The sequence below is a fragment of the Plectropomus leopardus genome, chromosome 20 (genome assembly GCF_008729295.1).
Source record: "Plectropomus leopardus isolate mb chromosome 20, YSFRI_Pleo_2.0, whole genome shotgun sequence".
NCBI lineage: Eukaryota > Metazoa > Chordata > Actinopteri > Perciformes > Serranidae > Plectropomus > Plectropomus leopardus.
The window spans coordinates 2693414-2715624 of NC_056482.1; the positions used below are offsets into that span (position 1 = coordinate 2693414).

The 22211-nt window shown below is 39.6% G+C and overlaps 1 protein-coding gene across 2 annotated transcripts in view; it reads left to right on the forward strand.

The window, feature by feature from the left end:
* Positions 1–2680: 2680 nt before the first annotated feature.
* The window catches only part of fbxw2 (F-box and WD repeat domain containing 2), a 37454-nt gene continuing 17923 nt past the window's right edge, over positions 2681–22211 (forward strand). The window contains exons 1-3 of one of the 2 annotated variants that reach the window (XM_042509048.1): positions 2681–2749; positions 4462–4754; positions 16744–16966. In XM_042509048.1, coding sequence (XP_042364982.1) covers positions 4488–4754; positions 16744–16966 — 490 coding nt within the window. In that variant the 5' untranslated portion in view covers positions 2681–2749; positions 4462–4487. Of the gene's footprint in view, positions 2750–3006; positions 3285–4461; positions 4755–16743; positions 16967–22211 lie in introns of those variants that run through there. The other variant, XM_042509047.1, reaches the window with a different exon arrangement.

Sequence of the window (22211 nt, forward strand, 5' to 3'; positions counted from 1 at the left end):
GTGACGTGATCTGGACTCAAGATCCTCCCACTTGTTTTCCAGCTTGGATACGTGAGCCGCTAAACTTGATGCCTCAATTTCTCCCACAGTACTTTTCAGCGTGGTTTCAAATAGGGTTTTTACCGATTGAAGGTCAGCTCTGATAGCGGCCAAATCATCTCCCAACGCCACTCGGAGTTCGGTCCTGAAAATAGCTGCAATCTCCTGTCTCAACGACGCTAGCACTTCTAGCTTCAGTGCCTCCATGTCGGCAGTGCTGCCCTCTGCTGAAGGGATGGAGTCGCCCGGTGAACACGGAGCACCTGCGCTCGGTTTGCACACCAGGCCGCGTCTGCCTGGTTGTCTTACGAGACTCAGTGGGATATTTTTGCATGATGGCGCAGTCAAATAATGACAATGCGATAGAAAAACATATTTAGATAAAATTGCACTTAAAGAAATTCCAAATAAGTGCCAATGAATCACAATATTTACAGACGGGAGATTGTATAAAGGATTATAAAATCACCAATTGTTGATATTTGGATGTGCATGTGCCCATGCATGCATGTATGTGCATATAAGCACATGTGGCATATGATCATGTAATGTGTATAAGTATGTGGATCTAGTTGTTTGTGTTGTTTATGTACTCAGGTGCAGGTGTATCTATGTGCATGTGAAATTAAGTTTAGGTATACATGGATAGACATGTTTACATATGGTTTGCATGTTAGGTTCTTCTGTGTACATTATACAAGATGATTTAATTTAAGTTTAATTATTATATTTTAAACAAAATCAGTGTTACTACATGTATCCATATGTGTACACTTATTTTCAGTTTAGTCTGTCCACATGAACTAATAAAAAAAGTAATAATATTTACAGAAGTCCATCGGAATTTAAAAGAAGCATGTCCTACACCATTGTTGCGTCCTACACCATTGTTGCCCCCCCACCCCCCCCCCCCCCAACCCCCAAGTACAAGGACAAGTCGGTCTGGTTGTTCTCCCCTCCAAGTGTTTGTTTGAGCATATGAATGAGAATGTGTTATGTCAATGTATGCTGAAAACCAATTTGCCCACTGTGGCAAATAGCAAGTATCTATATTTTACCAGGGTTTTTTTTGTTTGTTTCATTTTAGCGTGTTACTATACATGCCATGTTCTGTAATTTAATGTGCGTGCATTAATGTCGTCCTTGCATTACTTGCAGCATATAGACCACCAGGAAGGTATTCCACAAAGGAGGTTCAACAAACTCTGAGTCTAACCCTGAACTCTGAGTGGATTTACACAGAGATGGGAAACTCTGAGTATTCAGTTCCAGAACAGTTGATCTGAATAAGTTCAATCAACTCTGACTATGTTCACCTTGACTTCAGCACATGCACGACCTATGTAAAAAGCCATCATCAATGGAGCCCCAATACCTCGATTGACCATGACAACTGCTGAGAAACACAAACCAAGCTACTTTACCCCAGTGGACCTAGAGGTCCTCATGCTGCCTACGGAGAATATGAGCCCATATTTAGAAAGAAAAGTAACACTGCTGCAGCAGCTAAAGAGAGAAAAGCGGCATGGGAGAAAATTGCTGCCTGTGTCATATGTGTCAATGCGTAAGTTTGAATGCATATGCCCATTGACCAAACATTAACCAACATTTTATTAAAATCATAGCATACAGGTGAAAAAGTGGTGGATTGAATAGCCTACATTTTGATTTTCATTTAGGTGCAATCCCACAGGGGAAAAATGCCCTTTGAAGCAACTGAAAATGAAATATAGAAAAACATAAGTCAGAAAGATAAGACATATTTCACTCAGCCATGATTGTAGGCCGACCTCACTTTGGTTTTATTCATATACAACCTTAAACAAAGTAAATATTTATTCAGTGGCTGTTTCAGCATGTAGTCATTTAAACCCCCAACAGAATGCATTTTAACACATATATGTCCTCTCACCTAATATCCTGCAGTATCCAGTAAATTATCATTTAATATTAATATAAAGCACACACCGTCAACACGATATTAACTTTCTTCATGGGACTGAGAATTACTATGATGATTGTGTATTGGATTGTGGTGCAAATGTGGGGATGGTACTTTTATTTAGCTAACTGATATTTGGGGTCATTGATTTGTAAACTAAAATCCTGGCGTTGTGTATATAACAATTCAATTAAACTAATTATAAAGCAACATTTCATTTTCGGAGAATGTTATTAAGATGAATGATTGAGTGTAATGAAAAACTGTGCCATTATAACAAATATTCATCGGGGAATGAGAGCACATCCATCGAGGTCTGAAAATCCTCTTCCGACGTAAGATACTGCGTGATAATTGTGCTCCGATATCTATCGGATTGCAAAAATACGGACAATCTGTGTCAGTTTTGCTTCAGGCGGAAGGAGACAGGTAGCAACTCGGTGTTTCTTCTAGAAAACCTGCCAGCGATGAGGTTTTGTTCACAGTCAGTTACCATGGTGACTGACTCCGAGTTTGACTTAACTGTCTTTGTAAAACGGATAACACCGTTTCCCTCATCGCAGGGTTAACATACTCATAGTTTTCACATAATTTACTTTCTGGCACACCCCAGCAAGTATCTGTATCTGTTCAGTCACAGCGGAACCACAGAGAAGCAGAAGTGAACAGAGTAACCCCAGTAACACCGTTCCACATTGTGCGTGACACCGGAAGCAAGTTTACCTTGGATTGCACAGTGTAAAAGAAGCCCGCAGCTTTGTCTAACAGGTAAACTAGCTCATATGAAAAGAAAGATGCTTAGGTAAATGCAAATAAAAACAATGTCTCGGAATGGCGGAAAAAATGCTAATGAATGCAATAATGATACTTAACTTACTTCTCGGAACATGTCCACTTTTTGCGTGTTGCTTTCTGGGAAGAGTTAACAAATCCTCTTGTGGCTTCTCCTGTAAGTCGGGCTGAGGGTGAATGCTGCTCCACAGCACGGACAGCATTTTCATTATTGCTCAGTTTTTAGTGCTGCGAGGACCTGCTCTCCTTTCCAACGTTAATACGGGGAAACTCCCTGCTTGGGGAATGAATTGAACAACAACGTTACTCTTGTAGAAATACTATGTAACTCAGTAATTACGGAATCAAGTACTCTCATCATGGTAGTTAGCTAACGTTAGCTACAACGCTAGGTTACTTGGACAATCCTTTGAACTTGCTTGCTGACAGGTTAGCTTCCGTCAGCTAACTTCGCTATGTGAACTAAGTAAGCCAGGGAAGTGGCGATAAAGAAACGCCCTGCAACTCACTGGTTGGTGGATATGCTTTACATGTTTAAATATAAATTTATTTGCTAAGCAGATGCTGTTAATGTATTGTTAGGGTGTTGTTTTATCAATAGCAGCTGTATGCTATGAAATTGTAATAACCTTAGGGTAACGTTGCTTAGCTAACGCCTGCAACAGAAGTTGCTAACTAGCCACGTAGCTAACCAAGACTGCATGTACAAGCAGATACAATTGCTTCTAAAAAATAATGACATGACATGGTTGAGAGCGGTTTCCTACAGAAATTTGTCATTATTTTTCACAAAACCACAAGTCATTGTATGTGATTTTAGCCTACAAACCTTTGAAGTATTCTCTGTGGGTACATTTTTGTGTTGTACAAGTATTACACATTGGTCAGTGTGATAACTTAATGAGACCGTAAGAGACATTTCTAAAACAATGCAGCATATCACAAAATAGAAAAAAACTTTTGTAGATCAATTATCAGCAGATGTTTGGCAATATGACTAATAATTGATTTAAATGACTAATTAATTTCAACTGTGTTTCATCTATTTCTGTGGTCGACAAATGCACTAATAATGACTTAATATTGTTCATTTTTATGTTATGGTTTTTTTTTTTTTTTTGTTGCTTTCTATGATTAAAAGTTGTACAAGTAATTTCAATCATGTAACATGTAATGATAGTACTTTGAGTTACCACTTACAACAGTTGCAAAATATGTATTCACTGAAGTAGTAAATACATTTTTGTAATATACAGGAATTTATCTATATTATAACTTTCACGGTAAATTGTTGGTTACATAACACATTTACAAATATATAGACAAGTATGAAGTTATGGAATGTTACATTCAATTATCACCTCACTCTGTTTTGTTTAAGCTCCTTCAGAATTAATTAATCATCAGGAAATAAATCAATAACAACTCAATCAAAGCAGAACTCTAATGCATTCATCAAAGTCAAGTCATTCTAGTACTTTGTTGTTGTTGTTGTTGCTTTTTTGTATGATTGAATATCTCTGGGTTTTTCACTTGGTCAGAAAAAAAAATCATATTGGAATCCCTCAAGTTATCTGAAAGGTATTAGTTTTCAGATTCCTACTGTGTGGCTGTTGGCTGCTCGAGATACTTATGTCATCTTGCATATGAGTGATGTGCTGACGTCAGATCCTGCATTGTTCTTGTAGGTGTTGCAGGTTGCTCTCATGTGCCCATGGAGAAGGCATCCTTTGAGGGGTGGCTGGAGTCAGTCTCTGCCACTTTCCTTACTCTAAATGACCAGCAGCGCAACCAGTCTCTGGACCACCTTATTTCTTTAAGTGGTGCTGCCCAGCTTCGCCATTTGTCTAATGGACTGGAGACACTACTCAAGCGTGACTTCCTGCGCCTCCTTCCTCTGGAGCTGGCCTTCTACCTGCTGCACTGGCTGGATCCTGAGACCCTGCTCACCTGCTGCCTGGTCTGCAAACAGTGGAATAAGGTGAATACCATGCTGAATCCTAACATCTGGAAATAGCTTATCTTATCTTCTCATTTGTCTTAAATGTCTCCTTGTTTTCCTCACCATTCATAGGGCAGAAATGCATGAGGTACGAAAGCAACGGGTCATGTAGGGAAGCGGAGCGGGGTTTTTTTACCTGCTACATAGAGTCTGCCTTTGCAGTGTGTCGTTGCTGCCAGCTTCACTGTGTGTGTATTTGGTTTTACCAAGTAATAATGCAGTTGGATATGGAGGGTTTGGATGCATGGACTACATTAAGTGGTACTGAATTAAGTAACTGGATCATTTTAAATACCACTGATTTGATTGACTGATTTTAATGTGAAATACATAAATAGCGCAAGGTTGCTCTGCTGCTTCATATTACCTCTGGTACAATGAAGGGTTTGTTTTAATCATTTTTAAACAGATTATACTATTTTTTTATACAGTTCTATGTAGTTTTACCAGTTGGAGGGCTGTGAAGCCACAAGCAGAGGGGAAAAATAGATCTGTGGTCAGTGTAGCAGCTTCAGCATTTTGGCTGTTAATCCCTTCCATGTAAGCAGGCTTGTACTGATTATCAAATGTTTTTATATTCAAAGCTCGATCATCTGTTGGTGCACAGTAGGTGCTCTGCATTGTTACCTGCATGGACCAAAGACCTGTGTTCAGAATAGTGTTGTCATGATACCAAAATGATGACTTCGATACAACACCTGCCCAAAGTATCTCGATACCGATACTGAAACGATACCATGGCTGAAACCTAAAACACCAGGAAAAGTAATGAAATAATATATAAGATGAGAGCCCTGACAGGCCAGAAATGAAGGGCTTTGAAAAGGGAAGGCAGAGGAGAGGTATTTACACAACATTTGAGCTATTTTGTTATCAGTTTATGAACATAACATAACATTTTTTTCTTGTCTTGCAAAGTCAACAGAGTGTATTTGTTTTGTCTTTGTCACACTTTGTGTCATTTTCAAACACAGTAGGAAATAAAGGCTGCCTCAGCTGGGTGGTTGCAGATTTTGCTGGCGCATGTCTGTCAGGTGGTGTGGGAGAGATAGATAAATTATGCTACTGTTAGTTTCAGTAGTTTTATAATTCAGTTTGATAGTCTATAAAAACAATACACAGAAATGACAGTAAGTATAAATCTGTCACTTCGTGATTAGGCTTTAAAAGCTCAAACCCCTGATTATTAGCCTGCACACTACAGCGGTACACGAAAGTAGTACTGTAGACTCAACACAAAATACAAAATACACCTCGTTATTAACTGAGGTCTCTGCTCTGCACGTACTTACTGGGGCATGTAATCATGTCGTTTATCACATTAGCTAACCAACCTGTTGCTCTTTGAATTCATTTATCAAGTAGGCATGTCTGTTTGCAAGATGCTTTGGATGCTTTTATCTTAGACACGGGCTTTTTGTGTTGTCCGTGGGGTCACCCTGACTGTCAGCGGTGTAAATTAATAATACTATTTTTGCTTCGTACATCTACATTGTCAACAAGCTGTGGACGGTCGGCAAGACAAGCGGAAATTTTGCCTCATATCTAAAATCAGTATCACAATTAATTGAACATTTTACTTCATTTACAACTAATGAACTATTATTTTGCTTTGTCCTTCTTTTTTGTGATTTGTTTTGTGTTGGAGTGTAATTAACATATTATTCATTATTATTTATTCAACTTTCCAGCATTATATAAAAATTAAAAGCTCCATCTTAAACAAACTGTAGGTAAATTTAAGCACATTGTGTTGATGATAGGCACACCTCTCCTGACTGCAGGACTCTGACTTCAACCTCTGAGAGTCTTCTGTGAAACTTCTGTGCCATTAATCATTTTGATCAGGATTTTTTTTTTTTTGAGTAGGCCTACTTTTCGTCTCCGATAGCTGCCAACAGCTCGCCAACTTCCCAGTTAGAGAGAGGGTGAAAGTAAGGTAATGTGCCAGTGGCCCCAGGCCCCAAAACATTACATCTGCCCCTGGTAATAATAATGAGAGCTCTGTGCAAGCGGCTGGATGAGACACGGAGCTCAGTTTGAGATTCATATTCTGTAATACAGCAAAATGAAATCACCCACCACATATGCACTGACTGCATACACTGGACTGCCCAGTTTATAAATATAAAAACTCTTCCCTGAATCTTCACTACAAAAACAAAAGTGACGGTGGTAGATACAGATACAAAAAGAAGTTATCTAATAAAACTGGTCTGAAAACAGCAACCTCAGTGGACTCAGATCCTACATAAAATACAAATAGTGTACACAAAAAATAAAATCAATCCTAAGTCTGAAGTGTACAGTTTGCAAATACAGCCAACACACAGTGATACAAAAATAATGTTAATTATTCATTGTAAATATGAACAGAGATATCAAATAAAGTGCCTTCAAACGAGGTATTGTGCAAAAAAAAGTACCTTTGCTGCAAACTTCTATTGTGAAATGCTGCCTGAAAAGGCATCTAAATAGAGGTAGAACATAGCTAGTTAGCAGCTAAATCCCAAAATAACAAGAAAGTCCTGCTCCTGAATATTTTATATTCAAGAAAATCAGTGACTTTAAGTGCATTTCTCCTGAAAACGCAAAACTAAAAATCTGTCAAAAATGTAGTTTAGTCTCTTCTAGTATTTTACTTGTATGGGTATATTCTCATTTCTATTTTTGTCTACCCGTACCTTTTTTTGCTCATACTTGTGTATTATTTAAGGATGGCTTTCATTTTAATCTAGCTTTGGCTGTACACTTTTTTTTATGCACAAACACCATGTTTTAGATTCTTTGATAGGAGACAAGTCTATTCACTGCTGTAGGCTTCAGTGCTGACCTTTGGCAGATTACGATTTTGCCTCCTGTGCTAAACAGCTTTTCAGATACTGCACTGGTATCTTGGATACAGAGGTATTTTTTGGCTGAACGGCTGACCCGAGGATAGTTTGCCTCATGCACCTTCCACCATGTGAGAGGATCACTCTTTTTGTCTGCATCTGGGCACTGCAAGTACCTGTTTAGCTCAGCGTTGATCATCTCTCTTTCAGGTAGTCCTGTCTTGTCAGTTGCTGCTGCTGCCCTTTTGAAGAAACTCCCAAGAGTTTTTTTTGGTCTCTTTGCCTCTGCCGACCCTGAAGCTTGTGGTGGCATTTCAGTGATTTCAGAGTCAGATGTGCCACTCTGCCCTGGCAAGAACAGTTCCATCTCTTGATCTGCATTGGCTTTGATTATCTGGGTCTCCTCTGGGCCTATGTACTTCATTTGGAAGTGTGGGTCAAGCATAGTTGCCACATTTATCAGTTCTTGAATGTCTGAGTTTTCTGCATACTTGCTGTTCAGGTACTCCAGTGTTGAGCTCTTGATTTTGCTTGTGAGGTCTCTGTCGCTCTCCTTCACTTGTAGTAGGTCGCTGTTAAACAGCTCTAGTACTGGTTTAAAGCACGAGGCAGTGACATAGTCCTCTGCAGACAAAGCATCAGTGAATTTGTGTATTGGACCAAGGGTCTTGTTCACCGAGTCAAGAACCTGTATCAGGGTAGGAAATTAACTATTTAAAATGTGGAGATATAATAGCCACTGACAAGATAATGTTCAAATCCACCAGCCACTCAATACCATTTTAAAGGTTCCGCTCAGAAAAAGTAGAATATTGTGGAAAAGTTAATTTTTCCCATAATTTAATTAAAAAGTGAAACTTTAATATATTCTAGATGCCATAATATATTACATTTTCACCTTTAGAATTAATTTACATAACAAAATTAATTTTTCCATGATATTCAAATATTTTTCGATGCATCTGTATTATCTTGTGTCTGAAGTCTACCAGACACTTTCATATTCTACCAGCATTTCGCAGGGGGTCATTACCATCACTGCCCCGTATATCTTGCCATGAAGGGATTAAGGGATTAGGTGTCTTGTTGACATGTCAGCAGCCAAGACCTTTGTGTTTGCTTTTTCCTGTTCCAACAAGCGCTGGATCATCTTGTGCCTTGACCCCTATCTTGTGGGAGATTCTGTTCTTAGTTTGTGGTGGGGCAGGCCAATCGTTTCTTGAGCAACTGTGAGAAAAAATGCTCACAATCTTTTTGCACTCTCTGATGCGTCTGTAAATTCTGGCATCCTTCACACTTCTCTCTGTAGACAGAGAGAAAAAGAGAGAGAGAGAGAGAAGGAGGGAAGGGAAGAAGCAAAGATAAAGAAGACAGGAAATCACATTTTAATACAGTATCAAATATCAATATCTTAACACAAAGAGGAAATATGATTTTTTTAAAAACAATTCCAACATATAAATAACATTATAACATTACTGTGACTTCACAATTGTAAACATATTAAATACTAGTATCTCATAAGTCTGATATACTATATGAAGTTTATGAGAAACTTTGTCAGAATTATTATTGGCCAATATTTCCTATATTTCAAGTCAGTTTCTTATTATTTTGAGATGCCAAGTCAAAATTCTGAGTAGTAGGCCCTATTGAGACAATCTATAACGCATGGTCTAAAGTGCATGGCAAAAATACATTTAGGCCGTGCCAAAGTCTATTTTACTAGTTTAACGGTGGATAATCTGAGTGCCGCGCGCGGTGCAGAGGGGTTGTAATTAGCCTCTGAATTAGTCATGGGTGTGTTTTGGGCAGAACATGAATTAACCAATCTGTGCATCATTCCCTTTAAAAGCCAGGTGTGCCAGGAATTGGCGGATTGCAATATAAATGATGGATTTAGTGAATTACAGATGTGAGAGGTGTTCTGCTGAAGAAACACAATCTCTCCCATGAAGCTGATTGGAAAACTTAACACTCTGGGCTTTAGTACAACACTCTGCAACTGGACACTGGACTTCCTTACATGCAGACCCCAGAGAGTTCGAATTGGCAGTCACACCTCCTCTGCATTAGTGCTCAACACCGGAGTCCCCCTGGGCTGTGTGCTCAGCTCCCTCCTGTTCACACTGTACACCAATAACTGCTCTCCCAGACGTCATAGAATAATATTGTGAAGTATGCGGATGACACCGCCATAATTGGTCGTATTACAAACAACGATGAGAGTTCATACTGGGAGGAAATCAACCTTGCATCAGTCTTGCAGAGAGGTGCATAGAGAACAACCTACTGCTCAATGTCAATAAAACCAAGGAGCTGATTGTTGATTTTAGAAAGAAGGAGGCAAAGACACACACCCCTGTCTACATCAGTGGAGCTGAGGTGGAGCAGGTGAACAGCTATAGGTTCCTTGGAAATACTATCCCTTAGAACCTATCTTGGTCATCGCACATCACCACCCAGGTTAAAAAAGCACATAGAGAGGCTCTACTTCCTACAGATACTTAGGAAGGCTAAATTCCAGAGCAAGATCCTGGTTAATTTCTACAGAGGAGCAATAGAAAGCATACTGACTGGAAACATCATGAACTGGCATGGTTCATGCATGGCCCAGGACAGGAAGACTCTACAGCAGGTGATTAAAACTGCCTAGAGCATCACTGGTTCCCATCTATAGAGCATCAGTGACCTCAGTGAAGTGAGGTGTCTGCACAGAGCCCAAAGGCTACTGAAAGACAGCAGCCACCCCAGGCGCAGTCTGTTCCTCCCTGCTGCCATCTGGAAAAAAGATACAGAAGAATCTGCTGTTGAACCACCAGACTACAGAGCAGGTTCTTTCCTCAGGCTGTGAGACTTCTCAACTCCTCCTTCGTTGCCAAAAGATGTAGCAGGATTTAGGATTACCTTGAATTTCATTTCTTCTTAAACTATGTCTAAGAAAAATGATAATTAAGTAACCTTGTACCTTGAAAAGTTACCTTGTATCTTTAAGACTGACACGCCCAGGGGCGTTCAGATAGGCGCAGGTACTTTTGTTATTTAAGGGAAGTGGGCACAGTGCGTGAAAATGACAACTGCGCCAGTCTGACGCTAGCAATGACACTTGCGACGCCTTGTGCCGAGTGTAAGATGGAGCCCTGTGAGTCAAATATTATTATCATTATTATTACCACAGTGGCAGAAATGGACTTCTGTACAGGGTACATATTTTAAACCTCAAGCCAAAAGGGATGTTATAGGCAGTGGATTAAACAGTTGTTTTCTGATGATCCCCTGATGTCATCAAACTGCGCCAGCTGTCTCCAGGCAACACCAACCAACAACTGCTTAATGCTTACACTACTGTATCTAAGTTAGTACTTCTTATAGGAAGGAAACTTATTGATGGCCAAAGCATGCCAGTCTTGTCCAGTCATTAGGTTGAAGAGCTTTCACAACGTTTGCCCCGCTGTCCATCATCACACACACCCAATTCTTTTCATTGAGACGCCAAGAATGAAGAAATTATATTAATCCATTTTCTCCTGTACCGTCCTCTGGAAAGTAGTGTGTTTCAAATGACAAGGCGTTGCATAACTTCATTCGGTTTTAATGAAGAGCACAGTTAGGCTGAAATAAGGCTCTGTAGCTCTACTTGACAATAAGTCCATAGTAGATGTGTAGTTCTATACAGAAGATATTCTGGTTGCTGTCTCTATACGGTGTTTTCTGTAAATGTCTGGAAGTGAGGTCTTGGAAATATATTTCCTTGAAAGCAGGCAATACCTCGGGTCCAGTTTATGAACGAGGTGTCTGAAGCCTACCCCCTACCCCACAAATTGAAAAGGCATTATATCTTTAGCCACGGTAGGAATTTGGCTTTAACACAGGGCAACCCATTAGTGATTAGGCTTCACGCAAGGGTCGCCATTTGTTAAAGTATGACTATCATAAATAATTAATAATTACAGAAAATAATTATTTCACGCAAGGGTCGGCTTTTGTTAAAGTATGGCTATCATAAATAATTAATAATTACAGAAAATAATTATTAATTCTGTTGAATAATGTGACTTACTTTCCATTAATCACCTTGTGGGGCACCATTCCCGAATAGGGAAAAATGATAGCTAATCAATGAAATTAGTCTCATAATAGACTTATCTATCAATTTGGAACTCTAACTAGTAATTACATTAATAATTATAACCAAAATTACCACATTAATAGTAAAGGGTGAAGGTTTTCGGGGTTCTTGACACAGCAGTTGGCGATTTACTCACTTTTGCACAATATTACTACACGTAAGTTTACTCGTATATTAAGCAGACAGCAAATATGATTCCAAAACATTTATTCAAAAAAAGCAAAAAAAACCCCACAGTAAATCCTAACTGCTAATCTATACAAGTATAAGTACAAGTGTGGGTGAGTGTGTGTGTGTGTGTGTGTGTGTGAGAGAGAGAGAGAGAGAGAGAGAGAGAGAGAGTAATAAGAGGGAGTTTGATTACTTTTTGTTTGTTGTTTGACCAAGTTAATTAAGCTACTTATTTATTCTATAAGTTTTAGCTGCTACATTTTATTTTATTTTATTTTTTTTAAGAAGTGTGATTTTATAACAGATGAATAAATAACAATTCAGCACATTTATATCTATGTGTTACTTTGTTACATTTTGTGTTACAAAGTTAGGAGAGTGATATTTAAGTCAAGTCTTATCCCTCTAGTCGCTCCCACATGGTGAAGTATACAGTTTATTAGTTTAGTAATGGTATCTGATTGGTATTGGGTATCAATCTATGCGCAAAGCCTAGGTATCGGTATCAGTATCAGTATCATTATCGAGGCCAAAAATGTCAGATCAGTGCATCTCTGAAGTCTCTAAAAGACTATGAAGTCAATGGGTATCTTAATTGATTTAATACCAATTAAAGAATTAATCATTCTTGTATTTTAAGTTTTTAATACAGCTTAGTTTATCTGGACCTAATGCATTGTAATACTGCTTGGGACACCTCATGTCCCACCTATTTAAAGATTTAAAGATTTTTCAAAAAAATAAAAAGTATGAGAGTGATTGGCTATCTCCATCTCTTTTTGTAAATATATGAGCTTCTATATTTTGTAAAATGTGAACTCCAGTCGATTTTCAAGATTCAAGATTCAAGATTCAAAGTGTTTATTGTCATATGCACAGTATGGAAACATGTTTGCCTGTACAATGAAATTCTTACTTTGCTGTCCACAGAATGCCTAAAAAACGTTTAGCAAATATAAAAGAAATATGAAATAGAAATCTAAAAATTTAAAAATGTAAAAATGTACAATAGAAGAAATTTAGAAATTTACAATAGAAGTAGAAAGAAACAGTGCAAATAAAACAGTACAGTGCAAATTTGAACAGTGCAATTGTGCATGTGCAAACGGAATAGTAAACTGTCTGGTACAGTTATGAGGTCGTGTGTGAGGTAGTTGCTGTGTGGCCTCCTGTCAGCAGTTTAGGAGTCTGATTGCAGCGGGAAAGAAAGAGTTCTTTAGTCTAGTGGTCCTGCATTTCACACTTCTGTACCTCCGGCCTGAGGGTAGAAGTGTGAACAGACCGTGCTGGGGGTGGGTGGGGTCCTTTAGGATGGAGGCAGCTCTGCTGTGGACTCTGCGGTGGTAGATGCTCTGCAGAGAGGGCAGTGGAGTCCTGATGATCTTCTCAGCTGTCTTCACCACTCTCTGCAGGCGTTTGCGGTCCACAGCAGTAGCGCTGCCGTACCACACGGAGATGCAGCTGGTCAAGATGCTCTCAACGACGCAGCTGTAGAAGTTGCTGAGGATCTTTGGCGACATGCCAAATTTCCTCAGCCTCCTCAGGAAGTACAGCCGCTGTTGCGCCTTCTTAACCAGCTGTGTGGAGTTGAGTGTCCAGGTGAGGTCCTCGCTGATGTGGACGCCCAGGTATTTAAAGCTGCTCACCCTCTCCACTTCAAGCTCCCAGATGAAGAGTGGCTGCTGAGATCTCCTCTCCTTCCTCATGTCCACTGTCATCTCCTTGGTCTTGTCTGTGTTGAGGGTGAGGTTGTTGTCCTCACACCATGACACCAGACTGGCCACCTCCCTCCTGTAGGCCGCTTCGTCACCGCTAGTGATGCGTCCTATCACTGCGGTGTCGTCTGCAAACTTCAGGATGATGTTTTCCTTATGGGAGGCGACGCAGTCATGAGTGAACAGGGTGTAAAGGATGGGACTGAGGACACATCCTTTTGGGGTGCCAATGTTTGTTGTAATGCTGGCTGAAGTCCTGTTACCGATTCTGACAGACTGGGGCCTGCCAGTCAGAAAGTCTAGGAGCCAGTCACAGAGGGCGGGGTGCAGACCAAGTGAGGACAGTTTGTGGGTGAGCTTGTGGGGGATGACTGTATTAAAGGCAGAGCTGTAGTCAACAAAGAGTATCCTGATGTAGGAGTCTTTGTTTTCCAGGTGGGAGAGGGAGTAGTGGAGGGCGGCAGCAATGGCGTCAGAGGTGGACCTGTTGGGCCGGTAGGCAAACTGCAGGGGGTCCAGGGTGTCCGGTAAGCTGTTCTGAATGTGGGCCAGCACCACTCTCTCAAAACACTTCATGATGATTGGAGTGAGTGCTACTGGCCTGTAGTCGTTCAGACAGGTGGGTGGGCTCTTTTTGGGGAGGGGGACGATGGTTGTGGTTTTGAAGCAAGAGGGAACAATGCTCTGACTGAGGGAAAGGTTGAAAATAGAGGTGAGAACATCAGCCAGCTCGTTGGCACATGCTCTGAGAGCCCTCCCAGGAATGCAGTCTGGTCCTGCTGCCTTGCAGGGGTTGATTAATGTGAACATATAGCAGAGTTGTGTATTCTATGTATAATGTGTATACCTAACTCATTATTTGCCAAGCCCTTACCAGAATTTAAAAAAAAATCTTTTTTATACATTTACTCCAACTCCACTACACACTACCTTCTATCTTCTGTATAAGATGACTTTCCTTTTTTAATATTCATTGAAATACAGAGGATCATCTCTTTGGAACAACCTACTTCTATCTCTACAATCAACATCCATATTATCAAAATTCAATAAAAGAATAAAATAGGGCTGCGTGATTATGGCCAAATTATCAATCATCGTCTTTGTATCAAAATAAGACCTCATCTCCTTGAAGAAAAGTATAACTAAAATCAGAAATGAAACCGAAAGCACCGAATGAAATAGAGGGAGGAGAGCAGGCATCAGAGCAAGGCTGACCTGACGTGGACTGAGAGCTGTTCCTTTACCAAGCCTTCTTCAGGCTACTGACCAGTTGCAGGAGAATAAAGTGGATGAGATGCCACTGAGGCTCACTCTGCACACCTGCACATCCTCACAGAGACATACAGGTAGTTAACCCCTAACATCCTGGATCAAGCTATTGCACTGGTTGGGTGGACCTTGTTTATAGCCAACAGGACACAAGATGCAAATTCAAAAAATGAACTGTAGGAATTGTATGATGCCATCAGCAGCAACATGGCCTAGCAACTGGATAGAATTTTCACAGTAGCTGACGATTTTAATTAACTCATCTTTCAACTCCACAGATGTTGCAGGATCAAGGACACATTTTAGTTTCATTCTTTATACTTTGTTTAAAAAATGACTAATAAATCTGCCTTGTACTTTGTACCTTCATTAGCTCTCTGTCATTCTGCATGTTGAGATATATTGTTTCATATTGTTTCTGCCATTTTCTCCTCTCCTTAAGAAACTCTTAAGCCTCTTAAAAGCCCTCCTCCCTGAAGCTTAGGAACTCTTTTCAGGGCTCAGACGCTTTTGTGAATAGCCTTTATGATCACAAGGACTTAGTCTTAACTTCTACGGAAAACTTTAGAAAATGTCATAATTCTAAGAATTTTCTTAAAATGTCACTAGAAGCAATTTTAGAACTAGGAATCTTTGTGAATACAGCCCCTGAAATGCTGTGGAGTTTTCCATGAGCAGAGCATGTATTTTAAATGGCAGTATCATAGATGATTGTGTTCATTTAATTGTAGGAACCCAGACTCATAATTGTTAATGAAATTCAATTCACTGTGCTGCTCAGATCTGAAAAGGAGTCTCATTTAAGAAGATGTATGCACTTCATTGTTTCCTGTGTAATGTATCACAGCTTCTACAAAAAATGTTTTTTGTAATTTTTAAATTTGTATACGTTTTGAAATATTGGTTAGTCTTGAAACTTTGATCTATTATGCAGTCTTTGTTTTTCTCTTCTCTTATATCTTCATAAGGATTTTTTGTATCCTGCACAATAGTCATACTTTTTAAATATAAAAATGTCTTCTCTCCCTTCTCTCCCTGAAGAATCTACTGGATATACCAGGCCAGCACTGAGAAGCCCAGGAAGAGCTTTTACCCTCAAGCCAAAAAGATCCTAAATGAAGACGCTGACAAATTGTTATGATTTTATATGTTCAATAAATTGATTGATTAAAAAGTAGCTATGAAAGATGAGATACAAAAAGAACAGAAAAATAGTCCAATGCCTTTATTTGTTAATCTGGCCTGCAGTTACAGGGGTGCGTTGATCGTGGTGCAAAAAAGTCACATTTTCTACTCATACACTGTATTGCAATGGAGTAGGTAAAGTTCCTGTAAACGCTAGGTGTCTTGGGTAACATCAGTTCACTTTTTTGAATTGATTGAAATGTGACCATAACACAGAGTATTGGAAGCTGGCATCAAACGTCAAGTTTGATTAGTTATCTTTTTTATCTGTTGTAAAAATCTGCCAATCTTGCACTGTTTTATTTAGGCAAAGGTGTTGTACAGTTTCTGTTGTTTCAACAATATATAATAACTTCTTTAACTGAAGAAAGGCTTCTTTGAAAAAACTTCAAAATAGTTTGGTTTGGTATGGCAGTAGTATGAAAAGTAACAGAGCTGCAGGCTGTTTTATGTCAGTTATTTTAAACTGGCATGCAATTAAGTACTTATCATTAATCAAATGAGGAGCTTACCTAATATGAAAGGCTAGTAAAGAAATAATTCAATTTTAGAATCTGAACACCATATTTACTAAATAATATAAAGAAACTAATAACTACTGTATCAGCTCACCCTTTCTGGAAGTGGAAGTACTTGTCATTCAAGCATTTGTCTCCTTGTAGGTGATCAACTCTTGCACTGAGGTGTGGCAGGGTGTGTGTCGAGAGCTGGGCTGGAGGATTGATGAATCGATTCAGGATGCATCGCACTGGAAGGGGGTCTACCTGAAAGCTAAACTGCGTATGGTGCAGCTGCATGATCAAGAGGCCTTTGAGACATCGTCCCTCATTGGGCACAGTGCTCGAGTTTATGCCCTCTACTATAAGGATGGCCTCCTCTGCACAGGTACACTGTGGCTCTGGTTTATTTTCATGGCTTGAAATATAGTGCTGAAAAGCTACAGATATTGTTTCAAATATATGTATTGATTTAAATGGTAAATGCCAGCGCTTGTATAGTAATTTTCTAATTGTATGACCACAAAGTGCTTTCATACTACTTGTCTCTTTCACCTATCCACACATACATTTGTGAAACATGTTGTGAAATGCAGTGATAACAAGTGAAGGCAAGTGGGTTATTTGTGTGTGTGTGTGTGTGTGCACGTGTGTGTGTGTGTGTGATTAATTACTTGAAATTATGATGATGACAATTAATATTAATAATAATAACAACAATAATACGCTTCAAAATAATAATTGTCTAGTTGTAATAGTGATAGTAATATTAGCAATGATAATGACACCAATACTACATAAATTCTAGAGAAAAACAAACATTTGGAAAATCATTCTATAAATAAATAAGTAGATAAGAGAAAAAAACCATGATAAACTGAAAAAAGAACAAAACAAAAAAACAATTACAATCATATTTAAAATTAAAGCTGCAAGCAGCGATGAACGAGCCCTCGCACCTCCACACACTTCAAGGCTTTTGGCAGGATGCCGACTGATGCGACCTTTCTCTCTGAGAATGGGGAACACTCCACGCAGCAGTGAATTAGTGTTTCCTCGATGTAGTGTTGAGGCTGGTAATTGTTTAGTGATCAGCTGATGTCTTGTGCTGTAAACAGAGCTGCAGAATGAGTAGCGCTCGAGATGGCTTGGCGCACGGCGCAGGTGACAGAGACAGCTGCATGAGCGGTGGCACAGGGCAGTAATGCCATGTGCCTGTAAAAACGCATCGGAGATTCGTAGCAGAGGTTAATACATGACTATTTTGGCATAAATATTTACCCGCCAGTGTGGCGAATAACTTTCAGAGATTTGATCACATTTGGTGCTTGGCAGGTGTTTATTTGGGACCCCGCCGTCAGTTTTTACCATGATTTCAAAGCACCGATCACGCACAGTTATGATAATTAAAATTTGAAAGGTATTACTAACCCTCATGGAATGTCACCGCAGTTATCACTGAAAACCGTGCCATCTGTATTCCCTATGTATTTTAATGTGGCTTACCGTGAAAACATGCTGCTCCACTTCGCTCTGCTGTGCACTCTGTGCTGAGAGTAGTAACAATAGAGTAAGTAAATGACAGTATATTTCCCCCCGTAACCTGATGATCTTAATAAGTCCAAATGTGTCTCTTTTGCTCTTGTTGCTATACAAATACAGTGCTAATGAGAGGGTCAGAAAAAACGCTCAATAGGGATAATGTCAGCACATTAAAAGTGCTTGTACATCTGGAAAATGATGAGGCCATTGTTTTTTATTAACTTCACAGTATGTATTTCAATGTTGCTTACCATGAAAACACTCTGACTGACTGAGTAAGAGCGCACTCTGCTGGACAAACTATAGACACAGTTTTGAAACCACCAGCCATCATTTTCTGTATTATATGGTTGGTGAACAAAGTTTTCTTATCAGCCAAATTGGAAAAAATAAACGCTGATGCCAAAATGCTCCATTATGTCTGTAAAAGGCTCATATTGGCTAATAATATCAGTGAATTAAAAAATCAGTCAGGCTGTACAAGAAATGGCAAAAATGGGCCCATAAATTTCAATAAAACAAAAAATGATTGGCTTCCTGTTGGGTTTAGGACATGGCTCCAAGAGGCTTTTTGTAGGTCTTGGTATGTTACACGTCAGCCAAGTTGTAGCTCTAGGTTAAACGGTCTGCGGGGGCTACTTCATTGAAAATTTCTAGGGGCGCTACAGAGCCATTTGACGGATCAGTGCAAAAAAATCATCAACTATGACAATTGGCAATTTCTAGCCACATTTGTTGAGTTTTGGTGCATGCCTTGCCCCTCAAAAAGTGCTTCCAGTTTTATGGCGAATAATGCGTATCTTTAGCAACAGCGTTTGATGAAAATGCAAAAGTGTAATTTCTGTGCATCATGAAGATCTTTACAGTATTCTAATTAGACATGAGGTCAATTAAGTTTACCTGCTACAGGGGAAAAATCAGAGAGTAAAAACAGTAACTTCCTGCTACCAATAGGTGGCGCTATGAGTAAGATTCAAAATTACACTGCAAATGTCTTCAGGCCTGGACTCTTACTAAATCTGTGAAATTTTGTAAAGATCTGACCATCTGGGGCGAAGTTACAACAGTTTCTGATGTCATGTCGAAACATCGAATTTGTCCACTCGACTTCGGTAACGCCTTTGAATAAAAACTCTCAATCTTCATTTTCAAGCATCATCAATGTCTTAAAGATTTTTCGAGACCATTTTGAGATCAATCGAGTCAACTTGCTAGGAGCTGGACATCTTACTGTAAAACTTTGCCTTTCATGTGCCAATAGGTGGTGCTCTCATTATCGCTTAAAATTGTCATATAGATGTGTTCAGGGCGGGACTCCTATCAAATGTGAAGTTTGGGTCATATTGGACCCTTTACAGCAGAATTACATACCACTTCCTGTTTACTTCCTGGTTCATGGCAGAACATGCAAATTAGATGCCTCATACAGATCGCAAGGTGTGATGAAAACTCATGATTTGAATAACTTTTGCTTTCAAAAGTCTTATGAAGGTAGCCATAACATTTGAAGTCAATCTGATAAAAGCTCATGGACAAGTTTTCAAGATTGCTACCCCGAAAATGGCCAAAAATACACCAAAATTATAACTTCAAATCAAAATGGCTGACTTCCTGTTGGTTTTACGGTGTGGCCCAAGACTTTTTTGTCGGTACTGGGGTGTTGCACAGGCCTCCAAAGTTTCACAGCTCTAGGTAAAACGTGCTGCGGGGGCTGCTTCGATGAATCAGTAGGGGGTGCAACTGATACATTTCCTCCCACCCACACATGAGACCATTAAAATATAAAATTTTTCACCAGACCCGATGAGTCTGCAAAGTTTCATGACTTTTTGAATGTGTTAAAGCCCTCAAAAAGGCAATTCATTTGAGAGAATAATATAATAATAATAATAATAATAATTCCTTTAGTTTCAAGAGGGTCCTCGCACCATTTGGTGCTCGGGCCCTAATAATAATAATTCCTTCAGTTTGAAGAGGGTCCTCACACTGTTCAGGTGCTCGGGCCCTAATAATTCCAAGGATTTTAAGAGGGTCCTCGTACCGTTCTGTGCTCTGGCCCTAATAATAATTATAATAATTCCAAGGATTTCAACAGGGTCCTCGCACCGTTCGGTGCTCGGGCCCTAATAATTCCAAGGATTTAAATAGATCCCTTGCACCCATTCGGTGCTCGGGCCCTAATTAAAGCTGCAAGCAGCGATGAACGGGCCCTCACACCCCCCACGCAAGTCGGGGTTACTGGCGTTACTCCGACTGTCCCGATCGTTAATTTTAGTGAAAGTCGGAAAATGCATGTAGAGAGCTTGGCTCGTTGAGTGAGATTTTCACATGGTGTAGTATCATTTTATGACCACTAGGTGGTGCTGGAGAACACAACATCTAAGTCATCCTGGTCCACATCATTTGTAAACCAAAGCATGTTAATTCCATGTAAATCAAACGATAATTGTGTTACAAGGTACACTTCCTCTTGCCAGTAGGTGGTGCATTGAGTATCATGGTTAACTGACATGTTGATGTGTTCAGGGCTGCAACCTGATCACACCTGTAAAGAATTTCGGGCTGATCGGTTAATGCAAACTGAAGTTAGAGCAGCTTCCTGTTTGGTGGCGAAAACTGCATTGCCACGGCAATTGCTTTCATTAAAAACATATGATCTTCTGAATGTGGTCAACCTATAAGGGAATGCACCTAAAAATATTAATCATGTGACTTCCTGTTTTCAGTAGGTGGTAGTATGCTGATAAGTCAAATGAGCCATGTAGATGTGATCAGGTCCGGACCGTTTGGGGCAGATTGGACAATGTCTGGCTGAGTTACTACAGCTTCCTGTTTCATGGTGAAACATCAAACTTGAAAATCTAGTCACGCCCACAAGGTGTGGCGAAAACTCAGAAATAACTTTTGATGTCCCATGATCTTTCATTTCAGTGAAAGTCGGAACAAGCAGACAGAGAGTTTCAATCCTAAAGTTAGATATTTCATGTGGGGTAATACTTCCCGTTGTCATCTTGGTCTACATCATTTGTAGGCCAAACCATGTAAATGTCATGTAAATCAAAGTATAGTTGTGTTACTTCCCTTTGCCAGTTGGTGGTGCTGTGATTATCGTGCTTAATTGACATGTTGAATAGTTCAGAGCTGCACCTTGATCACACCTGTAAAATTTGGGGCCAATCAGTTAAGTGAGGTTACTACAACTTCCTGTTTGGTGTTGAACACCGTGTTGCCATGGCAACAATATTTATGAAAGCTCTGAAATCACAAGCAGGCATCGTGAAGGTCTCAACACTTTTCTTATCAAGTTTGAGCTGAATATGGTCAACCTGTAAGGAGGTGCACATCAAAATATTAAACATATAACTCCCTGTCTCCAGTAGGTGGCGCTTTGATTATAATTAAATTTAGCCTTGCAGATGTGTTTAGGCAGGGACTCTTATTAAGAATGAGGACGATGTTTGGGAGATACAACAACTTCCTGTTTCATGGCGAAACATCAAAGTTGACAACCTAGCCACGCCAACATGGTGTGACGAAAACTCAATTTTTTAAATCAGTTGTTATATCACAGGTCTTAAGGTCTTGAAGTCTTTGAAGTCAATCGGAATTTGTAGATGTACATCAAAGGAGAACACAGGATGTGTCATGTCATTTCCTTTTGCCAGTAGGTGGCCCTATAAGAAATGGTAAGGATTATGTAGATGTAGTCAGGATGGGACTGTCATCAAACGTGACATTTGGTCCTTCAGAGAACATGTTTTAATTTTGAAGTCAATCAGATGAAATCTGTTATCTGTAGGAGAAGATGTAAAAAACATGACCCCTGAAAATGGCCAAAAACACGCTAAAACTGCAGCTTCAAATCAAAATGGCCGTCCTCCTGTTGAGTTTGCAGTATGGGTCTATGAGGCTTTTTTGTTCGTCTTGGGGTGCTACATGTTCCTACCAATTTGGTTAATTGAGATGAAAGCAGAGGCGGGGGCTGTTTCACACAAATGTAATAGGGGGCGCTCCTGAGCCATTTTTTAAAAAAATTGCGCCTGAGAACCTTAAAATATCATATTTTCCACCAGACCTGATAAACTGCAAAG